The sequence below is a fragment of the Diuraphis noxia genome, unplaced genomic scaffold (genome assembly GCF_037042655.1).
Source record: "Diuraphis noxia isolate RWA-SAM2 unplaced genomic scaffold, SU_Dnox_SAM2 contig0002, whole genome shotgun sequence".
NCBI classification, from domain to species: Eukaryota; Metazoa; Arthropoda; class Insecta; order Hemiptera; family Aphididae; genus Diuraphis; species Diuraphis noxia.
Window position 1 is genome coordinate 76,670,639 of NW_028301712.1, and position 23,477 is coordinate 76,694,115.

At 28.7% G+C, this 23,477-nt stretch overlaps 2 protein-coding genes and 1 long non-coding RNA gene across 4 annotated transcripts; 2 read left to right on the top strand and 1 right to left on the bottom strand.

Moving 5' to 3' along the window:
* The first annotated feature begins 1,095 nt into the window (after positions 1–1,095).
* PCNA (Proliferating cell nuclear antigen) lies at positions 1,096–4,443 on the top strand. The gene is made up of 5 exons (XM_015524642.2): positions 1,096–1,638; positions 1,735–1,900; positions 3,673–3,817; positions 3,885–4,024; positions 4,090–4,443. The coding sequence occupies exons 1-5, from the start codon at positions 1,418–1,420 to the stop codon at positions 4,195–4,197; spliced, it is 780 nt and encodes a 259-aa protein (XP_015380128.2). The 5' UTR covers positions 1,096–1,417; the 3' UTR covers positions 4,198–4,443.
* Positions 4,444–5,036: 593 nt separating this feature from the next.
* Positions 5,037–12,478, bottom strand: LOC107173902 (uncharacterized). 2 transcript variants are annotated; one of them, XM_015524641.2, is made up of 5 exons: positions 12,104–12,478; positions 11,726–11,891; positions 6,289–6,959; positions 5,607–5,786; positions 5,037–5,519 (listed from the first exon to the last, which is right to left on the bottom strand). In XM_015524641.2, the coding sequence occupies exons 3-5, from the start codon at positions 6,940–6,942 to the stop codon at positions 5,091–5,093; spliced, it is 1,263 nt and encodes a 420-aa protein (XP_015380127.1). In that variant the 5' UTR covers positions 6,943–6,959; positions 11,726–11,891; positions 12,104–12,478; the 3' UTR covers positions 5,037–5,090. The 2 variants fall into 2 exon arrangements, with proteins under 2 accessions (XP_015380127.1, XP_015380126.1); XM_015524640.2 differs by lacking the exon at positions 11,726–11,891 and having other exon boundaries at positions 12,104–12,477.
* Positions 12,479–14,990: 2,512 nt separating this feature from the next.
* Positions 14,991–22,862, top strand: LOC149058945 (uncharacterized). The gene is made up of 3 exons (XR_016190291.1): positions 14,991–15,065; positions 16,896–17,098; positions 22,509–22,862. It is a non-coding gene; the product is annotated as an uncharacterized LOC149058945 (long non-coding RNA).
* Positions 22,863–23,477: the final 615 nt, after the last annotated feature.

Consider the following 23,477-nt stretch of genomic DNA (forward strand, 5'->3'; position numbering starts at 1 on the left):
CCTTTATATTCAATTTACACGTCATTACAGTAGACAGTAGTACTGTAGGGCGTAGACGTAGAGTATAGTTCGACATTCGTGTACTGTACTCGAGATCCGTTAGGTTGTCAATGGTTTACTGGTTTACTCAAGGCTGGGCATTAACGAGTTAAAAAGTTAAAAATTAAATTCATTTTTATACCTATTAACTTAACTTACTAGTTCACTGTTTTGATTAACTTAACTTTAACCTAACTCATTTATATCTCCGTTAACTTAAAATCAACTTCTAATTTTTAATTTTAGGTACCAACCAAGTTAATTTTGAATTTTCATGTTTTCTAAAATATATTTTAGTCTACCTATAACGGTTCGTCGATTTAAAATTCGTAGAATATTAGAAAATATTGTTGGAAAACAATTATATAGATAATAATATAATATTAATAAATGCATCTATATTCATAGATATGAATATATTACCTACTATACAAGTGATTTTAAAACCTTTTCAATGATTTTTTTTATAATTAACTTAACTTTAAACTTAATTGAGTAAAAAATATTTAACTTAAATTAATTGAGTTAAAAAAATCGTTAACTCACCCAGCTTTAGATTAGTAATACAATGATATAGTATAATAGGTAATCAAAATTAACTTTAATTGACAGTTTATATTTTAACTGTATTCATTTTTAAACACTAGCTAGGTGATAAAGGTGACAAATAAAAAGTTTAAAATAATAAAATATCCACTGATTATCTGTATAAACAAAATAATATAATTAATTAATAATTGGTGAAATAAATATTAATTATAATATTATAATTAATAATCCAAATAAAAGTTCTTCTAGGATAAAAAAAAAAACATAAAAACTGGACTTTAATAAATAATGATTAATTGATAACATTTTATAATATTATACATCACACAAATAACAAATTATTTGATTGTTACTTATTTTGAAAAATGCGTAATTTTGCAACATTTTGGGCATGTTTTTTTAAATGTATATTACAATTCTCCCTCTTACATTGTTTGAAAATCAGTGTTCGAAAAAGTAGTTCAATTACAGTATTTATAATCAATGATACCACAATTTAAAAAAAATTATCGTAAATTAATTGTTAAAAAAAAGTCAAAATTTTGAAAATTCCATAAGTTCTTCTGTTGGTCACATTGCCAGGTGCCGCTACTTTCCCGCGTTTATTGGCATTATCTTTTGTGATTCGTTGAACACCAAATCACCGACTATCGAGTAGAATAGTGACTTCGGCGTTGTTCAATGTTAAATTTGCTGTTTCCTTCAAGTATCTGACGATCAAATATAATATATTTTGATATTTTACCTTATTTCACTGAATCCCGTCGGTATTCTCAATTATTTCTTTGAAATATTATTTATTTTTTCTAAACTAATTACCCAATACACCATGTTTGAAGCGAGACTTTTGAAAAGTGGCCAGCTCAAAAAAATTTTGGAGGCCATTAAGGAACTACTGAAAGAAGCAACATTCGATTGTTCCGATTCTGGGATTCAACTTCAGGCCATGGACGACGCCCACGTCAGTTTAGTGTCCATGTGCTTAAAAAGTACTGGTTTTGATAAGTTTCGTTGCGACCGGAATTTGTCAATGGGGATTAATCTAGAAAGGTATAAATAAGCACATTGTTACTCGTAATATGTAGTCAAATAGTTAGTGCTAGAAAATTATATTTATTAATTTATTATGTTTGTATATTAATTTAGCATGGTGAAAATCATGAAATGTTGTTCTAATGATGACATAATGACTATCAAAGCGCAAGATAATGCAGACACTCTTACTATTATGTTTGAGACATCAAACCAAGAGAAAATGTCGGACTACGAAATGAAACTTATGAATTTGGATCAAGAGCATCTTGGTATACCTGTATGTTGAAAGTTAATGTTTAATAATTGATAAAATTTTTCTAAAATATTAACTATGCCAATTAAATTCCACCCTCACATTACCTAATCCATTATTGGCATTTCATTATAAGTATATTCTATTGCATATTTGATGGGACAGAGATGTCAATGTTGTTTATTATGTATCACAATGTTTGGTAATTTAAGAAGATGTGATAGCTTTCACGTCTTGAATAAAATGTTTAGGTGGGTAAATCGTTGTGAGAAGTGAGGAACTTTTACACGTATAAGATAGGCGATTACGAAGAGTAGGGTCCAATGACGTCATGCGGCTATTTTACATTTTATAATATCTCTTAAAGTAATAATTTTTTTTTCCATCAGATTTTTACTAAATCATTTCATATAGCCATATCTACAATAATTTAACATTTAAAAATAATTTAAATATTTTTTTTTTTGTGTTGTGTGCTCCTTTAAGTGTATTATGTAAATCCATACAATGTTTACCAAAGTATCATGTTCAGGCAAATCAGAAATATTATATAAGAATCCCCATGTATTTATATGAGCTTCCAACTGTTCAAAACGTGACTGTATTGATGTTATACTTGTATCTATAAGACAATAGAAAAAATCTCTTTTAAATTCCTCTTCTAGGGTAGGTTCATAATTGTCTAAGCTTTCATATTAAAATTGTCTTTTAGTTAGTCTACGTCTTTTGGGTTTGAAACTTGGTTCCACATTTAAAGTTTCAGCGATGTCTTTAGCAGATGAAACTGCGGTAATATATCCTGTGTTTCGATAAGAAATACTATAATTCAAACAACCTTTAACAATTGAGGTTGCTGTGATTATTTCCATAGTGATTCCTTGCATTGCTTTACTGGCTACATTGATTTGAAATAGTAAATCGTACCAAACAACAAGTGATATAAGAAATTCAAATTCACATAGGTTATCGGCTAAATATTGTGCTTCATGACGAAGACCTGCATGTCATGCGAATGACAATAATAATCATTTATCATCTATAGACTAAGTTATCATATTATACCTACCATAACAAATAATAATCAATAGAATGAATAGAATATTAGAACTATATTACTATATTTTTTTCAGTTTTAAGTTTTAAGATAATATCATTGAAGCGCCCTGGGCATTGGCCCAGGTCGCCCACCCCTAACGCCGGCCCTGATGTAAATTAATTTATGATTTATATGTTTTCAACAATTTATTCATTTAGATATTCTGCACTATTTATGGTCGAACTTATTAATGTCATTAGAATGGTATTAATTATAATTTTAAAGTAAAGTATTAAAAATATTTTGTCTCCCCTCCTCTCATTTCTCACGGCACACCGGTTGAGAACCACTGCACACATTAGTCATTACCCTAATGAAAATGAAAAATAAGGATAACACTTTTATTAAACTTGATCAATTATGAATTCCATGGTTCCCCATAAAATAAACTCACAAATTAATTCCTTAATTAAAACAACTTTATCATTTTCACCATTATTGACTCATATCAAATTTCTAAAACACTAAATTGCAATGATAATAGAGCTTAGAAAGTAATTAATTTGATGCTTTAAGATTAAGATATGTGAAAATGAAATATAGTTTTTTTTTTCTAACACTAGATCTATTTTTAAGACATAAAACTACTTACTATTGTATGATATACAATGGACTTTAATTTGTACTAGAGTAATTTGTACTAGATACTAGAGTTGAAATAATAAAATGTTAAATGTTCATATTTTTATTTCTATTTTAGGAAACCAATTATTCGTGTATAATTAAGATGCCTTCTACTGAATTTGCAAGAATTTGCAGAGATTTGAGTCAGTTTGGAGAATCTGTTATTATTGCTTGTACAAAAGATGGTGTAAAATTCTCTACTTCTGGTGATATTGGGTCAGGTAAGCTAATAGTATTTTAGCATTTGTGTAAAATAGTTATTAATTGTCTTTATTTAAATGCAATTAGCTAATGTCAAACTTTCCCAAAACGCATCAATCGATAAAGAAGAAGAAGGGGTTACTATTGAAATGCAACAAGCTGTGTGTTTGACATTTGCTTGTCGTTACCTAAATTTGTTTTGCAAAGCAGCTCCATTATCTCCACAAGTACTATTATAGTTTGGTGAATGGTTATTTTAGTATTTAACTAATATTTTTATTTTCATTTTTAGGTTATTTTATCAATGTCTGGAGATGTTCCACTAGTTGTAGAGTACCAAATTGAAGAGTTGGGCTATATCCGGTATTATTTAGCACCTAAAATTGAAGAAGATGATTAATTTTAATAGTATTATTTATTTAAAATAGATCTTAAGGACAAACTTATTACTTGAGCATTTTAACAGAATTCTTATTTGTATACATGAAAATAGTCAGTTTTAATATTTTTATTTTTCATTTATTTCTATTAAATATTTACAACATTATAAGATCATAAAAAATAAAGTACTGAAAGAAATGTAATGTATAGTAATTAACAATAAATATTTAATTACTGAGCATATAATAAAAGTACATTTTTAATATTACAATTTCACATTATTATCAGGAATTGGGATAAATATAATAAATATTTACTATAAGTAGAAAATCTTTTAAAAATAATGTAAAATGGAATGAGATCCTAATTATTTTTACATCACTATATACATTTTATTAGGATTTTACACAATATTGTAATATAATTCAATATATGCAGGAAGACAATGATCTTTTTATCATTGTTGAAAAATAAATTTTAATCCTTAACATCTGTTTATTTTGTACTAGTATCAAAACTATGATATACTTCAGTAAAAGTTACAAAAAAAAAAAAATGCTGGAAAGATAAAAAGCATTTGCACTAAAATAAAAGTAACATTACTTCATATAAAACTATAAATTTGGTATGCTTTTTTACAACATATGAGTGTTGAAAATTGTCTTACAAGTAAATTGGAAGTAAAATTTAAAGGAGCTCATTATCGATATACACGATGTATAAGCTGTCAATAAAAAATGAAAGAATTTAAGGAAAGTAAATAATTTGTAAAGTTTCCATGTAAAATACATTTTTAAATTCAATTATGCAATTAGCAATTGATTATATTCATGAACTCTAAAAATGAGATAGACCAAAAAAGTAAAAATGTTTTATATATTTTTGAACAATTGTATATTAAATTTAATATTCTTATGTCGTAGGGGGTACTTCGTCTTGGGCATTACAGTATTCAACCATGGCATTAGGACTTATAACTGTATCGTGCAATGTTCTCATGTGTCTTAATAAATTACTTTTTACATTAAAACCTTTATTGCAAACACCACACTGGTATGGCCGTTCACCCGTGTGCGTCCGACTATGTATTAACATGCTCGCATGTGATGGAAATGTCTTTGTACAAGTTGGACACACTTTGCGGCCATTCATAATTCTTGGTCGCGGTCGTTTGGCTGAGGGTAGTATGCCCGATCCACCACTCGCCAAACTATTTGTAATGGCCAGCTGTTCTTCTGTATGTGCACTTTGAATGTGTCGCACCCAATCTCCGGGTGTCTGGTACTCTTCTTGACATAGTTCACAACGTAAGGGAGGTAACTCGCCTCCATCGTCTTCGTCCTTTTTTATAATTAAAACAAATTAAGAAATGTTTACAAGACGGTTTGTTAACCATGCATGCATATAAAATAAATATAATACACCTACTGTGGTTTTTCTTCGTTTTCTTTTTGGTAAATCGGTAATTGAGCCTAATTCGTGAGTTTGTATGTGTCTTACCCAAAGGGCTGGCGTTCGAAATGTTTCTTGACACATATCGCAGGTCAATGGAGCATAATAATCAGAATCGGCTTCTTCGTCGTCATCGTCATAGTTGGAGTACAGTTCCTATAAATGTACATAACGAAAAACTTTATTTTACAAATATATTATGTATAGATTTAAGAGCATGTCAGCGCACCACTAATTTGTTATCTTTTCCACCCACAAGGAAATTTGCTTTGAGGTAGGACAAATCTTGTGTTAGAGTAAGACTATAATAGTTAATTAACTTATTGGCTATGTATTATCAAAAATCTAATCTTAATGTTAAGAACATAATATTTGTGCCGTTAGCTTTTTTACGATGTGTTAAAACTTATCTTCGAAAAGATTTGATTCATAATATGAACGTTTTTAGATTATATTATTAAGGGAATTTGATACCGAAAATCGGTTAACATTTTTTTTTTTTTTTTAAACACTTGATAATATAGAATTGAAGACGTGTTTCTCTCCTAAGTCCTTAGTGGTACCTATACTTAATCAGTAAAAACTTAATAACTTGGAAAAATAAAACTTTCAAATTTCGATTCCTTACATGAAAATGTACATTATTAAAATCCCTTACCGGTTGAATGGTCATTTCAGTTCGATCACTGTCGTTCCATTCCAACGGTTCTTCCTTGACGGTGATCTCCAGCTGCAATGCGTTGTGCATGGGATCTTCGTTTTCCGAATTTTCTTTCTTCACCTCGCCGTCATCGTTGTCCTTGTCCTTTTCGTTTTCCTTGTTCTCGTTGCCGTCGGACAACACTGACAGCGGCATATCCCCTTTGGACTTCTGCCTTGACTTGTCGTCCTTGTTGTTGTCGGGCGTCTGCTGTCTGGGCACTACGCCCACCGTGTTCTCGTTGCTCCGACACAGCCCTCTCACCCTCAACACTTCGCCCGCCTTCAGCACCCGGTCCAGCTGGCTGTTGGTGACCGTCGCCTCACCGCTGTACATGTACTGGAGCAGTATACAAAGCGTACGGTAACTGATGTCGGCCGGCAGAACAATGACCAGATTATTGGACAGGCAGCTCTGGAACACTTGGTTCAGGTACGCGCTACAGGCGGACAGCACGAAACGGTGCGCCGACACGTTTCGGCCGTCAGTCGTACTCAGCGTCACGTCAGTGAATGCCGTGGTGCCGTGTAACGTTGCAATAGTCGAATGTAAATGAGCACCGTGACTATGCCATTTCAATTGGTAGTTTTCAGCATTTGCCATATTGGACATAATGCCAGCGTGGTAACCTGAAACAAAAAACCGTTAATAATTTATTCATCTCGGGTAGTTGTTTTTATTTTTTTAATAATATCTATTAATTTATTAGGTTGTGAGTATCTCCGGGTAGGTACGAAATCCAGGGTGGGTTTTGCAGGAGTTTCAACCCCCATCGGAAATTGCACATTTATTGCATACTTATTTAGTTATATTCATTATTATATATTATAATGTACCTATTGTGTTTAATTATTTAATGTATAATTCGTAAGCCTTACAACTCCATGAATTTAAAATATACCTAAATTAAAATTAAATTGTTAATATTGTTATAAAATAGTATGTATTATAATCTATTATCTATATACTAAAATTATAATTGTATAACATAATAAATATCGTATTAAATGTATCATTAAAACATATCATATTTAGGTATAATATTTCAATATTAGTGTTATCGAATAATAATCAAATTATGACAACATATTATTTAAGTGTTTAGAAAATAATCGGTAAAAATCAATGTAGTTTTATTTAAAAATTTAAAATAGATAAAACTTTATATCTAGTGCAAATCAAATACCTATAACCGCCATCGTCTTGTACCCGTGTGTATAGGTATATAGTGTTCAGGACATATAGGTATCGTATATATATTATTATTTTATACTCAATAGTCAATGCATGATTTATTAGAAGGAGGTTTAGAAACTCCCAATCCACACTCCTCCCATAAATTATACAAAAACAATGAACAAAATACGTATACCTATACATAATATTTTATGTTACATGCACTCTGCGGCGTAGGCAGGAAGGTATTTTGGGTGTTGAAACAAACTCCTCTCTCTTGATCGTATTTATGCAAAACATATATTTATAGTATCTAATATTGTTTCTATATAAGTCCGATTTTATATTTGATATTATTAATATAAAGACTGATGATTAAAAATGATCTCCTTTAAGACCACAAGTTGTATACATTCAAATAAAAATTAAGATACTCCCTTTAAAAAATCCTGGCTCCACACCTGCGCACACTATATGCAGACATTGTCATAACTCATAATAATATATCGATACAAAAGGTTAGGTACTTTCATAATCCAAATCCAAATTTTTATATTTAGATCTATTATTAGAACTTTAGAACTAATAAAGTTATAATAATCTTATAAAAGTTATACTGCTTTACTCTTAATTTATACCTATATATTATAGCAGGGGTGGTCGCATTAATCTTAATTTTGGGAGCCGCAAATTTATGAAGCTATTTCGAAGTGAGACACATTGTTAAGATCAGTGGCGTCATTTGTCATTCATAACATTCATGTCATTGCTAAATAGATCCGTGGCTCGTACTAACACGTAAATAAGTAGCTATAATAGCATTGAGCATATATTAATTACTCAATGCTAAATACTAATAGGTAATATAGGGTATCCCTCTACATATTATATTTTATATACCTATGTATTAATTAGTCATTGTTATCTTTCAAAAAAAAATGTGTTATTTATGCCTAAAGTAACCACAGTTATCACATATAACTAACTAGTATGCATATAATTGTGTAAGATGTAAGAAGACTGTTTGTACTGAGATAAAAATGTAATTGTTAGCGAGTGGTTTTTTTTTTAAATTATGGCCTATGGGCCGGTCAAAATTTTTGCCCCCCCCCCCTTTCAAAACCTGAAATGACGCCACTGGTTAAGATAGGTAGGCATTTTTTAAAAATGAAAACACATTTTTAATTTTATAACAAATAAAGGAATATTCATTTTTTACACTTCACAGAGTATTGCTGTTCAGGTAGGTACACTTTAAGAAATGGGATTTTATTTTTGAGAAGTGCTTTTTATATTAGGTATATACATTAATTTTAATCTAACGAAGCTTGGTGTCAAGAGCCACGTGAGACTCACTCGGGAGTCGCATCGTTGTAGCAACCCCTGTATTATAAATTTAACTTGACCAAAGTCCCTATAATTACGGTTTAGCACCGTAATGATCTCAATTTTAGTTGTTGAGTGTAGCATTATGATAATGTATGGATTGTACAATTATGAATTATGTACCTACTGTTGTAAACCGACAGAGTCAATTTAATATTTAATATATTATATGATTACAATGTAGTGATATATATAAATAATATACATTAGTGACAAATAGCCAAAATCCGATGCACATCTTCAGACTCGTAAAAACAACTTAATTTTATCACCATTTCATATTATATATCAATGCGTATCTTCAGCCTTCCAGTTTTTTCTTTTGTATTTAAAACTCTTAATCTTAATCTTCTATTGTTATGCACAGAGAAGGATTCTTGCGAATTAAATTGGATCTATAGTTAGTATTTGAGGTAAAATTAATAATTTGCATACTTGAGAAATACTTAAAAAATCAATAATGTTTAGTGAATACCAGTTTTAGGCCAAATCAAAGTTGTTTTTGTTGTTATTTAAAAAAAGTAACTATTAACCATAAATGCTATTTTCACAAAATATTATAATTTGATTTTCTACACTAGACATAAATAATATAATTTTTTCTCTTTTTGAGCTAATTAGAGACATTTTTGATTTATGTTAACTAATCGTTTACCTAGAAATGTTTTACATATTTTGTACGTATAACTTGATAGGAAAAAATGTATAAATGAAAATTTGAACTTTAAAATCATTAGCCTATATTAGTATTTATACTACCTACTATAGAGATAACCAATGCTAATTTTAGATTAATAAATTATGTTGCTATATAAACATTAGAAATTTAGAAAGCCGTTTTTAGATTTCTATAGTAACAATTTTACGTGTAACTAGCCACTAGGCTAAATGAGCGAAGTGATAATTGGTTTATTTTTGTTAATGTGAATTTTTATTTAATTTAAAAATTATTATTTTATGTATTCTACAATTTTTTTTAAATATTTTGACTAATCATATGGGACTTAATTGCAAGTTATTCATGGGGGTTTGAAATGTGTTTAAATTCTTTTTGATTTTTTTTTTATAAGTTAATAACATTTTTTAAGCTGGGCCAAAAATCTATCTTTTTATCGTTTTCCGTCTTGCTACATGCAGTTGAAATACATAACACAAGCTTCTTAATGCTGGATATTATAGTAAAAAATAATAGTAATATGGAATATTTACTCTATAACCGTATTTTCATCAGTTATTCAGTATTGAAGGCATTAATAAAAATACATTAATTTTCTTTTACCACAATCTTTTGAAAATCAAATTAAAAATAATATTTACCATTTTTGTCAAAATAGTGGAAAGTGATCTACTCACAAAACTAACAAAAAAATTGACTTAATGAATTATTTTTTATAATCATCTAGTTAGTATAGAACAGTGACGTAACCAGATCACCTGCAAGAGAGTAGTGGTGGACTCTGGGTCTAGACCCCCTCCTTGGCGCGTATAAAAATTAATGGTTGAGTTTAAAGATTTTTATTGTACACATGTATTAGGTACTAAATACTTATGTAGTATTTTAATTAAAATCGATAAAATAATGATAAATGTAATTATAAGTAAAAAATCATTTTTTTTTTAATTTGGATCATTTCGGAACTAGCCACTTAGAGGAGCTAAGATTAAACTATGAGATTTTATCACCTTTAGTACCTCCTTATAATTGCTCATTTTAGCGCGTAACTGCATATTATATATCTGTAAATACAAATTACGGAAATGAATAATATAATAATAATGTAAAGCACACGTGCTAGAACAGATTTTCGCACCATCGAAAAAATCAGCACTACACACCACGTCGAGTTAAGATACACGGAAATCAGTGTCATACGTATTTACGCGACTACGCGAGGGTGGGGTTCGATCCCACATCGAGCCGCCGAATGTATCGTTATTCTACAAACAGTACTTACATCAATAACAATAAAACCTAAGTCTAGTTATGTACCTACACGTTGAAGACTTGAAGTAGGTACTGATAAATGTATATGCCTACCTAATAAGTAACAGTTACCTGTCATGTGTTCTCCATATTCATAATATCATAATAATTTATTGGGTGATTCGCGAAGCATTTGATAATACATTTGTAAGTTAACCTTTATAAAGATCATACTCCCAGATCACACTTAGAATCAACAGATTGGTTTTTTTTGAAAATTTTGTTTATAAACATTTAAAATCAAACGAGTAGTTTTTGAGTTATCATAATAACAAAACGTATACATATACTAAACAAATAATTTTGACATTTTTTAAATACATTTATTAGATAATTAATCTAGTATCTAGTGCTTCACAATATTCTTATAATTTGTAAAAATTATAATTTGTTAATAGATTAATATTATTTTATAATTTTTATAATTTTTAAATCGTCATAGCCACCACACCTTCCAAATCAGTTATCATGACCAATTATCCATATAGGGTATAGTGTAGAAAGGTCAATTACTTAATTACTGAATATAACTACTCGTTTTAAATTAGAAGTGATTTACTCAAAAATTTACATGCAGGTTATAAGGGAGGTTCTTATTTAAAAATAAAAAGTTGGCATCATCACTGGATAGTAAATACTCCTAAATTGGTATACGTAACTACTAATTGAAAATATATGGTCCTAACATTTGATATAGAAATTAGAATAATTAGAATAAATTCATTATTAAAATGGAAAAATAGCAGCATACTTAGTGAATCACTTGCAATATACATATGCAATGATGCAAGAAGTAGCACATGCGAAGTAGCCAAAAAGTATATTATATGTAAAATATGATCTATATACCGATATACTATATGTATGCTTGATGTAAATCCGGTGCAGAAGCTTGATATAATAATATATATTCTGCTTATATATAGAGTTATAGATAAATTATAGGCGGTATATAAAGCCACGGCGGGAACCGGTTCATGGACGAGCTTTTTGCAGCTGGCGTTCCCATCATCGGCTAGAAATATAAAATTAACGTTAAATTGTTATAGTCGATACTCGTAATATTATAATTTTATGGCCAGGTGGTGGTGGTGGTGTTGGTGGTGGTGGTGGTGACGACGTGCGACTACTACTGCATATAGGTATTAGGTATTATGGTATACACTCGCTACGATGACAGATCTCTCGGCAATCTGTTCATAATTTTTTTTTTTTCTGTTTTTTTACCTGCGGTCGCTGGCCTTTCGTCCGGCAACGGATCCACAACGCCAACTACTAAACTGGCGCGCGGCTATGACGGCGGGTCCAGCAGCTGCTGGCGGCGGCGGCGTCGGCGGCGATGCGTGCACGTTGGCTGCTGCACGGGACGGACGAGCGGCGGACTGGTCGGCGCGTCGAAAATAAGCTGTCGGCGAGGCAGGAGCATGTACACGCGCTATACGCACACTGCACGGGGGCGGCTTGTACGGGAAACGCGCGCGGCTTCGCCGACGGTTGAGCGCAGGGAAAAAAAATCGATAAACAATACTGATTATTGATTTTGGCACCGCCGATGACGCGGCGGCCGCCACTGTACCGTAGTCGCAGTAGTCGTCGCACACTGTATTATACACCGAGCACGCGCCACCGCTGCCACCACGTTACATCCAAAACGCTACTCCTCGTCACCCAATCACTCTTGCATCATGCAGGGTGGTGGCGCCTCTGTGGCGGCGGGGGGAGCTTATTGCCGAAAAACCCAACCTCCTTGGCAAGTCGGCGGAAAACATTATACGACGACCGTGACGCTGCAGCGAGTATATTGTACAATTTAAAATATCATATTCACACTCGTTGTATTACAATATTTATACCTATGATATAATAGCATATAATTATAAATATGATATTATGCATTATTATTCTTATACAAAATATATAATACTATTATATATGACTGCAGAACTTCTGCCGCAGAAGCTTGATATATATATATATATATATACGCGATTTATCTATTATATAGGGCAGTAGATATTAGATAATTATTGTGATCTATTTACAAAGCTGCAAACACTTGAGAGACTATATTTTATACTTATATAATACATTATGACGACAACACTACACCCCCTTACCAATTCGTGTATACAAAACCGGAGAGATGTAACGGTCTATAAAAAAACGGATTATTTTTATTTTAGCAAGTAAGTTAGTAAGTAGGTACCTATAAATAGCAGTGATCGTCTACCACAATCGTGAACGACTGGTCGAACTTTAGAAAAATATAATAGTCGATCTATAATTAAAAATTAATTATACCAAAATCTGTCAATCACGTGACGTGCATAGTCTTAATTTTTAAAACTTATGCACACCCCTAAGTTTTTTACACAAAGTAAAGTATTTATTAGTAAAGAAAAACTTACGATTTTCCAATGAAAAAATAATGGAGAATATTATTATGCTGAGTGTAATATTATAAAAAGTACACCTAAACAAATAATGGTACATCAGCAAATATTTAAAAATTTCAATGTGACTCACTTGTTGGAAAAGATTGGCGATCCCTGTTATATATAGTATAATACAGGTAAACTATTTATGATGTATTATACGTCTAAAATAAGTTACATGCTTATAAGTTATAGTTATAACATAATATTACAATATACATATTATTATAGGTACAGAACTTGAAACTTCTACAGCTGCAGCAACGTAAATATCGTACATATAATATTATATGGAAAATATATTTAAAAAAACTTCATATCCGAATTTTGCATATCAGTGTAAAGTGTTTAAACTATACATATATTAAATTAAAAATGTTGATCTGTGCAGTCCCGCGATTTTTTCTGCACAGGATACAGGAATCCTTATACAGATTACATTTGGGTTACGAAAACCATTATGTACATCGTACATTACACTCATGCGTAATCAGCTATAGTTCACCGTTCAATGGGTATAGCCATTAGTCAAGCTTCGCAAAAAAGCCAAAATTGGAAAATTAAAAGTATCTATATATACATAGACAATAGAAAAAACACTCTGAAAATTAGATATAGTATATAAAATATGCTAACACAAATATTTGGTACAATTATCAACTATCTATACTGAATGCTGTTAATCATTTTTGAATTATAACAAAAAAAAATAAAAATAAATTTCCATTATCCTATTATTTTTTAGTTTTGATCGATTATTTTAAAAAGCAACGGAAACTGTTTACAATAAGTACCCAATTTGCTACAAGAATCTCTCCTCAATATTTAAGCATTATAAAAAAAATGTAAAGCACAGAAGGTGTAAAAAAGTACAGTTACATACCTAACACATAAGCACTCGAACATATTACTCTTCTCCAAATCTAATATCTAAATCTAATAATAGGTATACAAAATAATGGTAATGCAATGTATACAAATAAATAGGTAATCTCCAAATAAAAATAACACTAGGTATTCCAATTGAAAGTTTTAACTCAAATACTCAATGCTTAGTCAAAATGAACATTTTACTAGCTAACTAGCTAGTTACATTAAAATTAAATTAAATTTAACTATAGGTGTAATAAGTTGAAATACAAATATCAAATAGCCATACAAGATATATTATATATATTTCGTATATTTTGCTATTACAATATTCATTATTTCAAATAAGTTTAGCTTGAATAGGTAACTTTCTTGATGTTGATTCAAATTTTAATTAAAAAATTATGCTTCTACTTTTCTTTACTATCAACAGTTCAAAATTTCAACAATGTTAATACATTTTACTTCAGTAAACATTTACCTATTACATGGCTATGTATATTTTTGCTTTATATTGGCTTATTTGGTTTTAAAATAAATAATTTATAAGTCATAATATCATAATTATGATTAATATCGTTATTTTAACCATGAAAATTATTTAACAGTATTTGATTCATTTAAAAATTTAACCCTGCAAGTATTTTAGTTAAAAACAACTTCAATATTATGAGTAAGATGTTCATAAAGTTTAAACTCACCATTATTATACCATACGCTAGGTCGCTAGGTTTATTTTGACATTTTATCATGACTAAACTGCATAATATAATATATAACACTTATATATGATATAGGTACACATTATACATTATTCGAATATTATACATTTATACACCGATCAATAACATTGTTCCGTTCACCCGACTACGACCAGAATATAGGTAAGTACAGTGTATAGTATACAGTATACCCATTATATATTTGTTTCGTTTAGATTTATATTTATGGCCGTGATGTGATTTAAACAAACTAAATTGTAGGTACATACTGCTTTATAGATCCGCTTAGGTATGCACATTGACACATTGTACATATAGTTACTACATAGGTAAGTACGTTTATCATATAAACTGGCGCTCGTTTAATTGCACTATATGTCTATATATTATATACAGAATGGGTGTAGACATCGTCTCATATTCGATTAAACACAACATAATACGTTAATAATAAATAACGTCCGTCGATGTGCAATTACAACTTTACAATTATTCCGAATTAAATTAAAGACCGAGCAGATTTGTAGCATATTCTATAAATATAACAGCGTTCGTTAGCGGTACACATTAATAATATAGTATTATATAGCATAATATAATATAATGTGTAAAATAAATTACTGTTTTGCAGGTTTAGCAGCTTATAAAAGTCAAAAAAGTTTTTTATTATTTTTTTTTTATCATTGATGATTATCGTCACTAATTTTCTATAACAACATATTTTAATATTTAATATTATGACAGGCATGACCACCCCAACTGCAGCGTTAAAGTTTTTTTTTTTTTTTGTATACCACGATAAGTGAATTAGAAGCGATTAGCGATCTATATTCACTTTAATAACAATAATTGGTATGGTTGACGCAATTAAACTTATACTGTGAATACGGCGTAGCAAAATATAATCTGCAGCAGAAACACAGTCACACAGAGTGGGCCACTATTGGCTGCGTTCCGTTTTCGTCGATCAGGCGGATCTTATACGGAGAATACGATCTGCTTTTTATATTTTTATTTGTATATCCTATCCATTTCGATCAAAGAAGCGTTTCGTATAAAATTTGATCAGTTTTTCATTGCGTTTTACATGTTTACAAAAAAATATAATAATATACCAAGCTGTCTAGCTATATAGTAATATATAATAATATATAATGTATATTATAATATACGCAGTGATTGCACGTATTGAATAATATAATAAAGAACACCCGCGACGCACGCACTTTGAACGCGCTATTGATTTTTTTCCCCCGCTAACGATATATATTATGCCGCGTATTATTACAAACATATATACACATTACATACACACAAATAATATAATTTGGTTGACAAATATTTTAAAACTCGTGCGTATGTTCACATTTTTTATGTAAATATGTTTATATATTTATATATGTACCTATATTATAATTATGCAACTACATGGTTATATTACTTATATGGCATACCTTTTTATATTTATAAGATAATATGTTATTAGACTATTTATAGTACGGAGTCAGGATGCGATTAACGATCAAATTTTGAGTTGATCAATAATTGTATTTTAGCATTTAATTAATGATTATACATATTCTGTATTGCTATGTTATTACACGTTTTATAGTTAGATTATGTTTGCGTTGAAGTCGATCGTCACTGATCACTGTAATAATTAGTTTTAGGCTAAATTATACCTATTTTATGTTATAATGTAATTTATTATAACATGATACGAATTACGTAGCACGACAAGTACGTTGTACGTAAATAATAATTAATAATAGTACCTACTCATTACTCAACAACCACCATAATTTGCAGTGAAGGCTGCTTTATATTATTTTCAACTTACACACAGGCACGCAGCATTTGTATAATAATTATTTGAGTAATAATGAGTATATTATAGAAGTGTAACCACTAACCAGTAAAGGTGTGCTTCAGACTTTAAATTTGTTACGTTTCTCAATGGTTATTACTTATTACTTATTATTGCTGCTACAGAAAGTTGACCGTGATGGCGGACTCCTGTTTAATTCAAAATGATTCAAGGCCGCGCTCTGTACGCCGTAATGGTACTATGGTAGTCTATAAAAATGCCCATTTTCAAAATGGCCACGGTCAAAATGTTGAGGAAAAATGTTGAGGAAAAATATCAAAGAATAAAAATTACCAAATACAAAAATGGCCATAACCAAAATATCCAGGTACATATAAATGGTTGAAGGAAAAATCTAAAAATCTAAGTAAAATGAGTGGATATCAATATCGATTTAGTATAGGTACTGAGTGTCTACTGTCTAGGTATATCTATTTTTAAGTAGTAGTCTTTTTAACATTAATATCCTAAGTCAGCCAAGTGTTTTTAAATTTGAAGTGATTATTATTAACTATTAAATAATTATTTTAATTTGTTTAAAAATATTATATCTATAAGTAAAGATAGTAGGTTTATATAATATACGAATTTCAGCAATTTTTTAGCAATTACACTGTAGAACATTATCATTTCTCGTTATTTATAAACGAGAAAATTGATTTACCTCTTTAATTATTACCCATAGACCGTATAAGGTCTATGTTATTATCAAGTGTTTGGATCCAAAATTTCAGATAAAGATTTGATGTTTGAATAGAGAAAAATGCGATCTAGAAAACCAGCATTATGCTAAACATAATTAAAAATTCAATGACGTTGTACAAAACGTGTTTTGTTTAACCATGGGGTTTCTTAAAAACTAAAATGTACTAAAAATGATATAGCATATTATAATTTTCTAAATGTTTTTATAGATTTGTTTCGAGTTTATTTGATATAAACTTAGCTTTTTTATTTATAGCATATGATGCATAGAATAATTTAAGACTATACCTTATACACTATACATTGTCTTGAAATGTGTGTTATAAATTGTATAAATCATTTTCATATAGATAAAGGCCTTCTTCTGCATCAAAATAATCCTGGGATACACTAATACACACTAATATTCATATACCTACTAGTTATTATACTGAAATTATTTTTTAACTATTTTTTCTTCTGGCCATTTCAATAGTTATATTTAAGGAAATTTCTGCAAATGGCTTTTTATCCATATTACATATAGAAATATTTTCCATGTCCATTTTTACTGAGGCTCATATCATAATAAATATTTTATGGTAGCTATGTAAACATTAAACATATATAACTAAAATATCATATGTATTTATATATGACCATTGACCTTACATCCTATAATTGTTAAGAATTATAGAAACGAAATCAACATAAGTATAACACTTCAAACTTTACCATAGCACAGTCGATTGTACACGAGTACCTTTGCATTTTCATAAAAATGATTTTGAATTTTGATGGAACATCATGTAGTAGTACTGCTCTGATTCGATGTTGTGTGAATTAATAGACATAAATAGACCGTCTATATGTTATTGTAACTACTCGAAATTTTTATAAAAATACTAAAATATGGTTATGTTTTATTAATAAAACCAAATTTATATATAATTGTACGGATTTGATTAAAATTAAAATCTATTTTTTTTCAATATATGAATGAATCTAGAAAACTTCGTGTACCATACATAAAGTTTATACACGATGTCTACTAAATAAATAGGTATAATCAAAACCTAGTGATACGCATACCACCCTTGGATCGTCCATTATTGCGTAGTCCTTCGCTTCTATTATATTATATTAACATTGCCGACCAATGAAATGTGGTGATGAAGAACTATGAGTAATAATTTTGTGTGTAGAATAGTGGGGGAATGCTCCAACTGAACAAATTTTTCTGATTACATATATTTAGTCTTGAAGTTCTACATCTCATTAGGGTGCCCCAAATGCAGATGATACTGTACAATATAGGTATACATTAAAATATTAAAGATAATTCAGCATTAGTAGTTTAGGATGATGAAGAATTGTACCTAATTCTTTTTTCATAAAAAATATTATTAGTTTTTAACCACAATATTTATTTTATTGTTGATTTTTGTACTATATACTACTACTAAATTTTTTTGTGATTTAATTACATTAGTAATTACATTAATATGCTATAGGTCACTAGAGGTTACCATTTGGTGACCGACGAACTTCCAAAAATATATATTGGTAATCCCTGGTGGCCTAGCATATATAATAGGCACTGTCCCACATACCAAATTGAAAATATTAATATTTTTAAAATATTTTTAGAAGATGTCCTGTCAAATATTTTAGTGGAAATATTGTTGAATTATTAGCTTCAAAATATTCGATCACCATATTATTATATTTGAAATAAAATATTGTTTAAAAATGTTCAAAACGATTTATATCAAAAATATTATAATATAATTTTTCATCGAATATCTTAAAAATATTCGATCATCATATCATTATATTTAAATTTAAAATAATTTATATGATAAATAATTATATATAAAAATATTTTATATTAATAATTTTAAATATTAATCGATTTCCCTCTTTTACCCTTTTAGTGATTTAGTTTTTAAAAATCCTTTCTCGGTAGATGCCTACGTCAAGAACATAATAAGGTGGTTGATGTACAAATACAATATGCTAAATTTTAGTTGATTTCTTTTTACAGTGATGGTTTTAGTTCAGCGTATAGATAAACACGGTCATTTATCAGTCATTATTTTAAACATCAAAAACGGATAGTTTGATCTAATAAATAATATATTATTATAAAAAATAAAGACATCTATAATAAACACTGACATGTTTACTGGTTATGTATTCTGCATTTTTTTAAGTTCAGGTGAAAACTATTAAATTAAGTACCTACCTAACCGAAGATTTATAAAAATATGTTCCATATTGAATATTTTGAATTGTAATACCAATAATAATATTTTATATTGATAATCATCATCATATTATTATATTTATATTTGAAATATGACAAAATAGCAAAGGTGGGCATTAACTTGTTAAAAAGTTAAAGTTAAGGTTAATTAATACTTAAACTTAACTAGTTAATTATTTTTGTTTATAACTTATTCAGTTACAATTGTTTTTGTTGTAAGTTGTAAGTTAACTTTTTGTTTTAGTTCAGCGTATAGATAAACACGGTCATTTATCAGTCGTTATTAACTACAAAAAGTTAACTTACAACTTACAACAAAAACAATACAATAAATAAAATATTCATAATGGTATAACTGAGTATTGGAGTTACGTGGTTATTGATCATAATATATGTATGAATGTATGTACATATGTATTAGGTAGGTACCTTAGAACTTACTAAGTTATGATAATATGATATAATAACTAATAAGTAATAATATCACATACTACTATAGGCTATAAATATATCTATGGAAGCAAGTAGTCGTCAAATTTTTAGAACAAAAACTTGATTCACAATAAAAAATCATAGGTACCTATTGAAATGGTCAGATTTCGAATAACTATTTGAACGTTGATTGTTGATAGCATAGACGATTTAAAAACACTATTTTCAGGAATTATATTAATAAATTAATCACAAATTGTAAGTTTTATTCTGGCATTGTATAATAGTTAATTGAAGTCCAATGCAACCTGGATAAAATTTTCCCTTTTTCAATTAAAAATTGTCAACTATTGATCAACTATCAAAAATATATCACATATCAGGCATTATAAGACCTAGTATAATAAATAATCATAGACCTTGGGAGCTGAGATAAATAAATAATAATTATCTGCCGGGTTACCTTATCAAAATTCAAAAGGTTACGTTCTCATCACAACTAAATAATGCATGTCAGTATATTACTATAATATTATATATAAGTTTCAATCACGTGGTTATCAAGATCGAAAATCAATAACTGCAGTGAATCGCGATTTTACAATTTGAAAATTCGTCAACACAAATCAATGCTGTAAATAAATTTACGACGTAAAACGAAAAAAAAAATATGAACTTTGAACATAATATAAATGTATATTGTTTATATATTCTATCATCTCACTAAAAATATTATTATTATACCTATTAAAATATAATGCGGAATTATCTGTTTACGTTTACAATATAACATAATATTAATATGTGACTTTAAACATAAAGTCGAATGTCGATATATATGTTATTTGAAATAAATTTTTTTTTTCATAGAGTTTATTGTTTTTAGTAACTATACTAACCGGGTATGGATTATAGATAGGTACATATAAGTATAGGTACACATAGTTTTTTAAATGATTGTTAAACATGAAAACAGACGTTAGAGCATAGGTATTATATATAGGTGTTTCACTGTTTCGTACTTAGCTATAGGTACTAATTTACTATATTATATACGCATTACGCTAGTATATTTAGTAAATAGTAATAGATAAAAGTATAAATTATAAATAACAGTAATTTGAAAATGTAGGTAAGTATATCAACTGCGTAAATTTTAAATACATATAGATACTAAGCTACATTACATAATATACATTTTATAAATGTAAATGTGTAATGTATACTGAGATATTTATTTATATTTTAATAGTAAACACTTATTATCTAGGAAAATATAGACGTTTTTGGAAAAACATTTTAGATTCTTAGCTGAGCGAGGAATGTATTGATTTTACAATGATGTGTGTGTTTTTTTTTATTTTCGACTTCAATACCTCGTTCGATCAGAAAGTGAATCTAGTTGGTATTTTGGGAGGTCAAAAGTAAAAAATTATTTATAATTTATTATAATAGGTATTTTTCTAAATAATCGGGATAAAAAAAACTAAAAATTTAGGGGAAAACGAGAAATTTTACGCACAATCAGTTTTCGACAAAATCGATTTTGATTTTTGATGTAACTTTAAAACAAATGACCATAGATAGGTACATGAAAAATTCACCGAATGTTTATATAAGTATACACCATGCAATTTTCAAAAATGTTCGACTTAAGTTGAACATAGGCATAGGCATATGCAATTTTCGATCATTATACATTTTATTTAGATTAATATCGATAAAAATTTATATTTGGGTAGAAGATCTTGAAAATTTAGTACAAGGCTCCTAAAATATTTTTACAATAGCAGTTGAAAAATAAAAGAAATACATAGTCACAATTTTTTTTTACAAGCATTCAAATTTTAATTTTGACAACTTACATAAAAATCACGAAAATTCGCAAATTATTTTAAGCTAGAAAATTCATAAAAAATTGTCTTTTTAAATCTAAGATTTGAAAATGTTTAATAATCTATAATATATCCTAGACAGATAAACCGTCTCCACTCAGAATCGTTTTTCGTATACAATGATATCATATCATTGGATTCAAATTTAATTCCATCCATTACAGTAACCCACTTGACTTGTAACCTACTGTTCAGCAGAGCGACATCCACGACTTACTCGCTTATTATTAATTCAAATATTTAAGTATTAATAATAGAACAAAATATGACTATTTATTTTACTGTTTATTTATAATAGCAATTGAAATGGATTATAAAATATTCTTTGAAGCAGGTACCTACTACCAACCTTTTTTATGTGATGCCGACAGACTGTTTTCATTTAGAATAGTTTTTCGCACCTATGCGAATATTGATTCATCATTGAATTTAAATTGAACACATCTGTTTAATTTTAGTGATCTACTCAATACTCATTCAACTATTCAAGAAGTAGATCGTAGGTACACACGACTCGACGACAGTACGACACCTGTTGATGACAACAGTGAATTAAGTAACTTTCATGCGGTGAAAGACATAAGTGCCAAAATGAGGTAAGAAAAAAAAAGTCATACCGTACATAAGCACCAAATTTCTAGGTACCTGCAGTGTGCCACGGCGAATAGATATTAAAAATTTAGAACTACCCGATTTATTAAATTTGTTTTGATTTGCATATTATGTATATCGTAATTTTTTTTTTGTAAAATCGCAAACGTTTTATTAGATTTACATTTTTTGCATGTATATTATATTTTAACAATATATTATTGAACATTTTTTTAATATGCTATAATTCTTTATAAGATATCAATTTTTAAATAACTGCCTACTTATTTAAATATTAATTTTGGCACGAACTATATGTAATTTCTACACCTTTGGCGCTTATATCATATATGGCTATAGCCCTTTCATAAATTTCATACTACCAAACCGTTAGCTTTAGATAATAACATACCTACGACATATCTGACTTTATGATTTCTACATTATAGACATCATATAATAAGACATCACTTAGATTATTGATTTTTCGGAAAACTACAAGAAAATTAAAAATATAATTTACAATAAATATTAAGTTCTATCATAAAACATAATAATAATAAATAATAGTTTTAACTAACAATGGTTTTACTGTTCTAGCATAAACTTTTTACTAAAAGAGAGCTTTTAGTATTTAGTAATAAATTTATATAAGCATATAAACTATTAAGTGTAAATTTGTAATACTGAATTACTGGAAAATCCGAAATAATATATAAAAATATGTGAAATGAATATAGCAAACATAATAATAATACATTTCATAATAATTATAATCACTTAATAGTCAAGATAATACTACAAATATAAAACATATGTTTTCAACTGCAATATTA